The sequence below is a fragment of the Sinocyclocheilus grahami genome, unplaced genomic scaffold (assembly GCF_001515645.1).
Source record: "Sinocyclocheilus grahami isolate Dianchi unplaced genomic scaffold, SAMN03320097.WGS_v1.1 scaffold67.1, whole genome shotgun sequence".
Lineage (NCBI taxonomy): Eukaryota > Metazoa > Chordata > Actinopteri > Cypriniformes > Cyprinidae > Sinocyclocheilus > Sinocyclocheilus grahami.
The window spans coordinates 2775759-2785808 of NW_015505246.1; the positions used below are offsets into that span (position 1 = coordinate 2775759).

Below are 10050 nucleotides of genomic sequence, written 5' to 3' on the forward strand. Positions count from 1 at the left end.
TGTGGTTTTTGTGGGTGAGGGGGGGGGGGGGGGGGGGGGGGGGGGGGGGGTTAATCGTAAGAGGCATGCCAGCTTCAAGTTATTTCCGACGTTGCCGCTTAGATCTGTGAATATCCCTGACACTTAGTGGGGTGACATTACACAGTGATTGTTGTCACCTTGTAACATTTGATGGCTGACAAGGAAATAGTGGGAAGAGCTTCCTGGGATCTAGTGTCATTGTCATTGTGGTAAAGCAGCGTTTTGGACTTGGCAGGCTTACTTGTCCCTAAGCTAGGCACTGAGCCAGCACAGAGCAGGTTTTTGTGTGCATCACAGCCATGTTGGAGCTCTACCTCCTGCAGCAACAGCAGGGAGTGAAAAACCACTGCCTAATGACTGTAAACCAAATAAGTAAACAACAATCATCTGCTGGAGCGAGATCATCTAGCAGTCCACTTCTCTATTCGGTCGGGGCATCACAGAGTTTTTGTCTTGTAATGAAATTCCTCATGAAGACAAAACTTGGCGACTTGTACCGATCAATGGATACCTAAAAATGGAACTTGTAATATTTTCAATTACCTAATGTTTGATTGCATGAAAAATCAAATTCGGCACAGACTGGAATTGTCAGGCTATGATGAGGATCTGTGCTGTTAATTATAGCCACTGAGATCATTTCTTGTTAGATGTTAGGTAGCATTGATTGGGGCGTTGAGCACCATAACACGGCTATCGATTTTTCTCGCCACGAATGAAAATGAACTTCCCTCCACTGGAAGACGTGTGTGGCAGAGATGATTCTGCTTTGCTTTAACGACTTGCTATACTGTCAGAACTTAATGTTTTTGTTGTTGTTGAAGTCGAACCGCATGTGCTCCTTCAAAATCAGCCAGTCCTTCTTAGAAAAGGCTTAGCGTTTCTTAGCAATTCATTGAAAATACCCTGCTGTCCTCGCCTATCAGTGTTCAATCACACAGGACAATTTTCAATTTTCATCAAAGGAATGAAAATAACGTTCCACCTGCTCCCCTTCCACCCCCAGTTTCACTGTTGACTCATTTTTATCAAACATGACTGATTTCTTTTTCCCCGACATGAGGCAAAGTCATTCCAGTAATTTATTCTCAACACTTGTCTGCCTTTCTAGAGGACTTCCAAAATTTTGTGAGGAGATTACCAACGTTCTATGCTCTGAACACATCTGCTGTGCAGTACTTTTGGAAGATGGACCCTGGCGTTCAACAACGCTTTCAGCTGCTGGAGACTAGCACTCAACAGCTGCTCAGCAAAGCACAGCGGATTGTCGGCAAACTCTTCAAACTCTGCAAAAGGTGTCGGACTCAGCCCAAAATATCTGTGCCCAGAGAGAGGTAAGAGATGAGCCATGTTCCTAATGGGTTATAAATAGAAATGTCCGTATTTATAATTGATTGTAAAGTGATGAGAGAGGAAAAATAGTTTGTCATTGCTTCCTGAAGGATTCAGGGTTGAGCAGACTTTATTTTTGGTAACATTTTACAGCAAGATTCCATTTTTTAACATCAGTTAATTAGGTATCATAAACAAACAATTAACAACAGGTTTTTAAGAATTGTTTTATTCTGTTGATGCCATTGAAAATGTTTTTAATCAAGTTCACCCAAATTTAGTTTCAGGAAATCTTTCTTATTTTTAGTTTTAGAAAAATGGATCTGTAAAAGGTTTGTAAAGTGGTTATCCAAATTTAGTTTCAGAATTTTTTGTAAAAATGGGTCTTTAAAGGGACTAAAATGTAAAAATACTTTCTCATTGCTTCCTAAAGGATTCAATGACTTTTCTGGTAACATTTTACAATAAGGTTCCGTTTGTTAACAGTAATTAGGTATCATGAACAAACAATTAAATATCGTTTTTATAGCATTTTTTTTTAAACTACAGTTCTAGTTTAAGATTTGTTTTATTCTGTTGATTTTAAATTGTAATTACTGAAGTTTCTTTTTCACCATGAAAACAGCCAAGCTGGCGTGGCATTAATAAAAACAAACATTATGGTAGTTTATTATTATTGATAAAAATAATATTAATACAATTATTTAATAAATGTTTGTTCATATAACCAATGCTTGCTTATGAGACATCCCATTTTGGTGTCTGCATCAAATTAAATAAAAAAAAAGTTATTTTAAATACATAGAAAACATTTTAAATGCCAGTAAAGTGTCTACTTTAATGTTCCAAATAACTTTTGTGAAAATAAAATATCAAAATTTGGGTGAAATATTATTCCATCATCATTCAGCATAAAATATTTATGTAAAAATGAAACAATGTACTTATCCTGACCTCTACTTTATATATTATTAAATAAAAGAAAAAGTGATCATACTAAATTGTATTATATTTTAAATGATTAAAAACTTCATCCTGAAAAATGGGTAAAAACTAGTGGATTTGAAGAATAGTGGCAACGATTGGTAAAGATTTAAAATGACAATGAATTGGTTTTTGGTGGCTGCACTCTTTAAATAGAGTATTTTGTTGTAATCGAATTATTCTTATTGTAAATATGCCCAAGAAGATTTTTTTTCTTTTGTAAATCAGGGTCAAAATGTATGAATCATTATTTGTTTGCTCAGAAAACAAAATCAAATTAAACAGGACACTTTCTAATATAAAAAGGATACATTATAATTCAAATTCAAAACTTTATTTAAACTTTTAAAATGTTGCTGCTTGAAAACCCCTATTTTGACCCTTATAAAACTTGAAATATTAAAATGTATCAATATATATGAAAAAATTAACATTACCCAAGGTAGTAAAAGTATTGTTTATTATTAGTTCATGATACCTGATGCATTAACTGATGTTAGCAGACCTTACTGTAATTTTTTTTCTTTCACAAAATGTTAGGAAAATCCAAAGGCTAAACCCTGAGTTCTCCTATAACATCTTTATTTGTCACGATGTCACATACATATATTGTGCTGTTGCACTGAATCTTTATTCTTGATCTTTTTCCAAATGGATGAACTAATAGGAGATTTAAAATGCATGTCCTCCAAACTAATTAATTAAGAAATGCCTTTAACACACTACTCAGTCCATATCTGAGGGCAATTGTGGCAAGCATAATTGGGTTAAGTCTAGTACCTTGGCTGAAGTCCCAGCCTCTCTGAAATGATAGAGACTGTCCCATCTAATCATTTCAGGAGTTAGTGGATGAATAGGTTTTATCTTCCCATCTTTAGGCTAAAGTGCAGGTTGTGTTTTAATGGAAGACACAGGAAACAGGTAATTTATGGGCTCTGCACTGGCACGATAATGCAGTGCCTTTGGTAAGGGCTGTGGAAGGAGAAAGTTCACGACTGAGGTCTGAAACTGAGCGTTCAAAGATGGTAGAGGGTCAGGGCTGTGCAAAAATGAGAATTATGCAAACCACGCTGGCAGCCAAGTCAAGTGGAAACTACTTGAGTCAGATGAGGTGAAAGCGAAGCCTAAAGCAATGATCAGCTTCACAGTTGAAAGTTCTTGGTTCATTAATATTCATATTGACTTCTCAAAGACATACTATTCAGATATCCCCATATTATCACTTAAGCTGGCTGGGTGCTCTGAGACGACATGTAATGCAGATGCTGCAGATGCAGCAACATATAGAAATCCTCTGATATATACTTTATTCTTTGGAAGGGACAATGAGATTTTCAGATTTGCAATTTTGCACTAGAAACATCTAGGATACTGGAAAATTTGTGTTATATTTTCTTGATGCATGGTAATAGTTATATAAATGATAGATCATACTAATTGATACAATTTTTGGTCAGCATAAAAGATAATATAATATACATTAAGTTTTAACGTTTTATTTTTTAATGACTGCATGCAGTAATATTATGATATATTGCTTTCGTCAATGTTCAGTGTTACTGATATGAAAAAATGAAATTGCAGGTTTTTTTACACCAGTTTATACAGTATCTCACAATTCTTTATTTCTCAAAATTTTGAATTTATATTCAATTCTGACTTTGTAAATCACAACTGCAAATTTATATCATACAAATCTGATTTTGTAACTCGCAAATGCGAGTTTATATCTTGCAATTCTGACATTATACCTTGCAATTGTGAGTTTAAACCATGCAAAAAAAAAAAAACAGTGAGATGTAAACTCACAATTGCCAGAAAAAATTCAGAAATGTGATAGAAAAAGTTGAAATTTATTTATTTTATTTTATTTTATTTTTTAATTCAGTGGAAGAAACTAGCTTCCATAAGTATATGAGAATATTTGTGTAATATTTTCTTGGTGTAATGGCAACAGTTATACAATTTATAGATCATATTAATGGTAAAAAATGTTGTCAGCATAAAAATAAAATAATACAATTAAATAAAAAAATAACATTTTAAATGATGGCATATTTTCCCTGAAATATCATTGTAAGTTTTTTAGCATAATATTCTGGAAAATTTGTGTTACATTTTCTTGGCATACAGCAACAGTTATACAATTTACTAATTATATTGTATAATTATATTATATTATATTTAATAATTATATTGATTTTTAATCAGCATAAAAATAATAATGGAACTTTTAAAAAGGCACTTTTTTAAATGATTGTATATTTTACCTCAAATATTGCTTTTGTCAATGTACAATGTTACTGTTATGAAAAAAAATGAAATGGCAGATTTTTGCAGTGGGGAAAAAAATTAATTGCTGTTTTAATTACACCAATTTAGAGTGAACAGTATGCTAGATATTTGGACTTTATTTTAGTGTCTGTATTGAGTTAACACACATTGCACTAACAACAACAATGTGCAAGTTGCTTCAGGAAATAATTACATGATTAATTAGGGTATTAAGCATGCATAATTAATGATTATTTTAATATATTTTTATCTTATAAACCTGTTAGTTAAAATGTGAAATTAACAAAGGAAAAGTGATGTACTTGACTTTATCTTGCAGCACTGGTGAAAACAAACATTTCCATATATGAGAATAACATCAGCTCTCAAGTCCAAATGTACAGTATACTCATACTTTCCAAAGTTTCCTATCTTGGGACTGAGGAGTCTAGGGCATGACAACAATAACAGCATGCGTTTGAAATGTTTCTGCAATCTGCCTTGATCTATCTTCAAGAGCATCCTTCTTCTTTGATAACATATGATTCAAGTTGCAGAGAGAAAAATAAAGCAGACAAATAGAAAAGACATTTTATTAGACTGCTTTTGAGTTTCTGATTTACTGTTTTGTTTTCTCTGTCAGTTCATCATTCACACTTGATTTATTTGATTTTCACACTTCCTTTTGTCAGGCACAATTTATCAACAGCTTGATAAATTTGTTCATAAAATGCATTCCTATATATCTGATGGTTTGTTTTGCTTTATGTTTGCATATTACTTTGTCTTTCACTATACCTTTAAACAGAATCGGTGCTTTAAAATAATCAAATAAATTACCTTGTGAATCTGGTTTTAAGTGATTATACTGCCTGACAAATGCATATTCCTATATTCCTATAAATGCATATAGAAGAGCAAAAATGCTTATTTAAGCTATTGTTGTTCTTCCATCAGATGTTTTTACAGTCTAAAAATATGGAAATTTTGAGAAATTGTTTTCTCATGGAATAAATGTGCATGCGAATGTTTTGTCTCTGGTGTGAATTTCCGTTTCGCTGTCAGTGAAATATGCTGACAGGCTGCTGAGATTTCCTTCATTGCCAACCACCTGCATACTGACTCTCTCTCAGGCAGCCTGGTGCCATGAATATTTATACATTCTGTTGCCATCATTTATGTTTTAATCCAGAGTAAACTGTTTTTCTCTGCGCAATTTGAAATTCCATGGCAATGAAAATCTTCGGCTATCTCGCAGGATAGCATAACAAAAGGGACTCTGCAATTGCTGAAATAGATTTTTCAGCTATGAAAAGAAGACTTGCTGCATAAGTCAAGCCTTGAAAATAATGAGTTGTTTATCTATAAGCCAGTTCAGAGGAGAATTAAGAATATTTTGGGCCTTAAATACGCACAAATATCATCCTCTTCAGCTTATGATTTATCTTTCAGTTAGGATTTTTAACTGGTGACATTGATATGTGTCAAAAATTGCATCCAATATGGCTTAATTTCAGACATGGTGCAATGATACACGTCATTTACTATTTTAACTTAGACTTTATAAATGCTGTATGAGTTGAATTTTTACTGTTATTGTGCTTGGAAAAACAAAGTGAAATGGAAAATGGGAGTACATTTTAGCTGATGTTTACAATTTGACTCCATGTGACAGATCGTGCTGATCCACTCCACTGAGTTCATTTGCCAGTGGCTTCAGAGAGAATCATTAGTGACTGAATATGCATGTTATGTTAATTTTTGCAGGATGGCATTTTTTCATGCTTATAAAATGGATGAAATTATTTGGAAATAATTTAGTGTCTAGTGTTTTTTTTTTTTTAAGTATTGATTTTACCCATTTTTCTTCTAAAACTATCTATTATGACAGGAAAAAAAACAAGCTGTATTTTTCAAAGAATAAAGTACTTTCATGTCTCAAGCTTAGGGCATTTTATACAGTATATACTTTAGTGTTCAGCTGCTTTCCACTTACACACACGCACACAATTACTCCTATCTGGTAGATGATGTGTTTTTAATTTTAACTTTTGATGTGCAAAGAACAAATGTGACTCTGGACCACAAAACCAGTCATAAAGGTTTGTTAGGATAGGACGATATTTGGCCGAGATACAACTATTTGAAATCTGAGGGTGCAAAACAAGTCAAAATATTGAGAAAATCGCCTTTAAAGTTGTCCAAAAGTTCTTAGCTATGCATATTACTAATCAAAAATGACGTTTTGATATATTTCTTCAAAATTATCTTTAATTATTATCCTAATGATTTTTGGTATAAAAGAAAAATAGATCATTTTGACCCATACAATGTATTTTTGACTATTGCTACAAATATACCCGTGCTACTTAAGACTGGTTTTGTGGTCCAGGGTCACATATTTCTTCTTTGATGACCATTAAAAATAAATAATTATTACAATATAATTATTTTTAGGATGTTTTATGCAAACAATATTTAATTATTATATTATATGAATTATATTATATTATAACTATTTCAGCTAACTATTTCATTAGGCTCTAAGGCTCTTTCTTGGAGACTGAGCAAAATAAAACATGTTCCCATGAGCTTCAATTACCCCGATTAATTCTTGTGACATCTCTAATATTGCTACACAGAGTACTTAATCTTTAGACTTTATCTATGTTGAAATTGAGTATCATTTACAACTTTGGAGACGATCTGACTTATCACATTCATTCCTTCACCATAGGCCTCTCAGCTACTGGCTGAGGTATATCCTCTCCATCATGTACTGCAGTGAGAACAATCAGATAGGCTCCTACATGGAGGAAACACGGACCTGCTCCTGTCATTACGAGCACCCGTCCTGCCAGGGTGTTATCCCGTGCTCCGTAGGCGACGGTCCTCACTGTGCCTCCTGCTCCTATGAGAACCGCTCTCGCTGTGCCAGCTGCAATCCCGGCTACATGCTGAGCCAAGGGACCTGTAGGAATACCATCCCGGATTCTACCGACAACTACATCGGGTTCGAGACAGACCTTCAGGACATGGAGCTGCGCTACCTGCTGCAAAAGAAGGACGGGCGGATCAGTATTCACGCCATGTTCATAAGCAATGACGTCAGACTCAACAACTGGTTCGATCCCAGCTGGAGGAAGAGGATGCTGTTGACGCTGAAGAGCAACAAGTTCAAATCTAGCCACGTTCACATGCTCCTAGGGATCTCCCTGCAGATATGCCTTACTAAAAACAGCACCCTGGAACCCGTGCTGTCCGTCTACATCAATCCATTCGGAGGTAGTCATTCTGAGAGCTGGATCATGCCAATTGACCAGAACAATTACCCTGACTGGGAAAGGACCAAGTTAGACATCCCGCTTGACTGTTATAACTGGACCCTGACTCTGGGAAACAAGTGGAAGACCTTTTTTGAGACGGTACACATTTACCTGAGGAGCCGCGTCAAAACGACATCGGCTCAAGGGAACGGCAGCATCCATTTCGAGCCATTGGAATACATGGACTCGTCCCGTAACCTGGGCTACATGAAAATCAACAGTATGCAGGTGTTCGGATATAGTATGCACTTTGATCCGGATGCCATTCAGGACTTGATCCTGCAGCTGGACTACCCATACACACAGGGCTCGCAGGACTCGGCCTTGCTCCAGCTGCTGGAGATCCGAGACCGGGTCAACCGACTCTCTCCACCGGGCCAACAACCTCTGGATCTGTTCGCCTGCTTATTACGCCACCGTCTTAAACTCTCTACCACTGATGTGGTCCGAATCCAGACTGCTCTTCAGGCCTTCAGCGCCAAGCAGCCCAACTCAATGGAGTATGAAACTACCAAACTATGTAGCTAAAAAGGCACTGCAAGGTAGCAGTATATTTGTAGCTATTTCAGTAACTGTAGTTAAACGGCCTGATATACATTCGGAAAAAAAAAAAACATCGGACAGCTGCTGGGATATAGTGTTGATGGTGATGCCACAGTTCTGGTTTGAAGCATTGATGTAATGGGCCACTTCAGAAGAATGGCCAAACCTTTTGCCTTTTCTTTTCTTAACTGCAATGATGATTTACAATAACTCATAGCGTGATGACCTCATTTCAGTTTCTGCAGAATTTAGCATCAGCCCCTGTCCTGATAAACAATGTGTGCGGTAGGACTCGTCCGGGAACAGTCTCTTGATTTTTAAAGTGACTTTTATTTTCACCTCTTTATTCTCTGCAAGCATAACAGAGGCTGTAAACACATGGTGAGCCAAACCTTGTTAGTGTAATCAGGGGTTCCTGCTGTGTCTGGGCAGAATTCCGACTTATTTTAATTTTTTTTTCGCCTTTTCTATGCTGTCTGTCAACACTGTAACTCTCAAAAATATCAATATCCTAATCAACAATAGATGGTTTTGTTGATGCTTAAAACTACTTTTATGGTAGTAATTGGAATATGAATGTAGGAGGAAAGCTGTTCAAAAATCTTAACACCATAAGCAAGGTACTTATTATATATGCTGTTTCATGTACATTTATTTTTATAAAATCTATTATCTGTGACAGGTTACAAAGGTAATGTCCATACAATGTATAGAACATGAATTTGTTAATACTCTAAATAAAAGTCATTTTTATGTGCCGTCTGTAAATATCTCTAATTGTTTGAATTGCACATAACTTATAACATATTTAGGTTTTATTTAGAATCTGTTAGAGTCTTAAATTATACACACATGTACAGTCTTAAGAGATTAAATAAATAAGTATTTATGTATAATTAAAATATATTCAAAAATATTTCAGACTGATAGATGGTTTTTAGTAAATAGAAGTACATCTCCTCACCTATCCATGTGCTTTTTAAAAAAGCTGGCAGGCAATTCTCTCTGAGAAATGATTCCTTGAGAGAGCCAATTCATCTATGAGAAAAGCTTTGACAACTTGCATGTCTGGAGAAAAAAACACATTAAAAGCAAAGCCCTCGTAGAAGCGGTTTCGACTGCTTTTTGGCATAAACACCTGATGACTAGCTCCTCAACTTTTTTTTCATAAGATCACCTTGAGACGAAGTAAGCCACATCATTAAGGAACAAATAGTGAAACTGCCGCAAAAGAAAAAAAAGTTAGACAACTTTTTTTATTTAGAGATTACCAAAAGTTAAATGAGATATTGATTAGTCGGCTGTGATATGTTTAAGAAAGGGCCCAGCAAAAACATCAATTTAAAGGGGCGACAGAAGGGGACAAGATAATGAGCATTACGGAAAGCAGTTATCAGGAATGCAGTTCACAGATAAGATGACTGAATCTGTGTGATGAACAACTGGGACATATTGCACATCAGACACATCTGGAGAGACTTGTTTTTTGCATATCCAGTTCTACAATGACAGGAGAATGATTTCTGCCTAGCCAAATACTGAAATTGTGCATTTTACAGTAAACAAATGC

At 35.2% G+C, this 10050-nt stretch overlaps 1 protein-coding gene across 1 annotated transcript in view; it reads left to right on the top strand.

Moving 5' to 3' along the window:
• The window catches only part of LOC107585174 (BMP/retinoic acid-inducible neural-specific protein 3-like), a 30323-nt gene extending 21166 nt beyond the window's left edge, over positions 1–9157 (top strand). The window contains exons 7-8 of the mRNA XM_016272082.1: positions 1133–1355; positions 7349–9157. Coding sequence (XP_016127568.1) covers positions 1133–1355; positions 7349–8465 — 1340 coding nt within the window. The 3' untranslated portion in view covers positions 8466–9157. The remainder of the gene's footprint in view (positions 1–1132; positions 1356–7348) is intronic.
• The last annotated feature ends 893 nt before the right edge of the window (positions 9158–10050 follow it).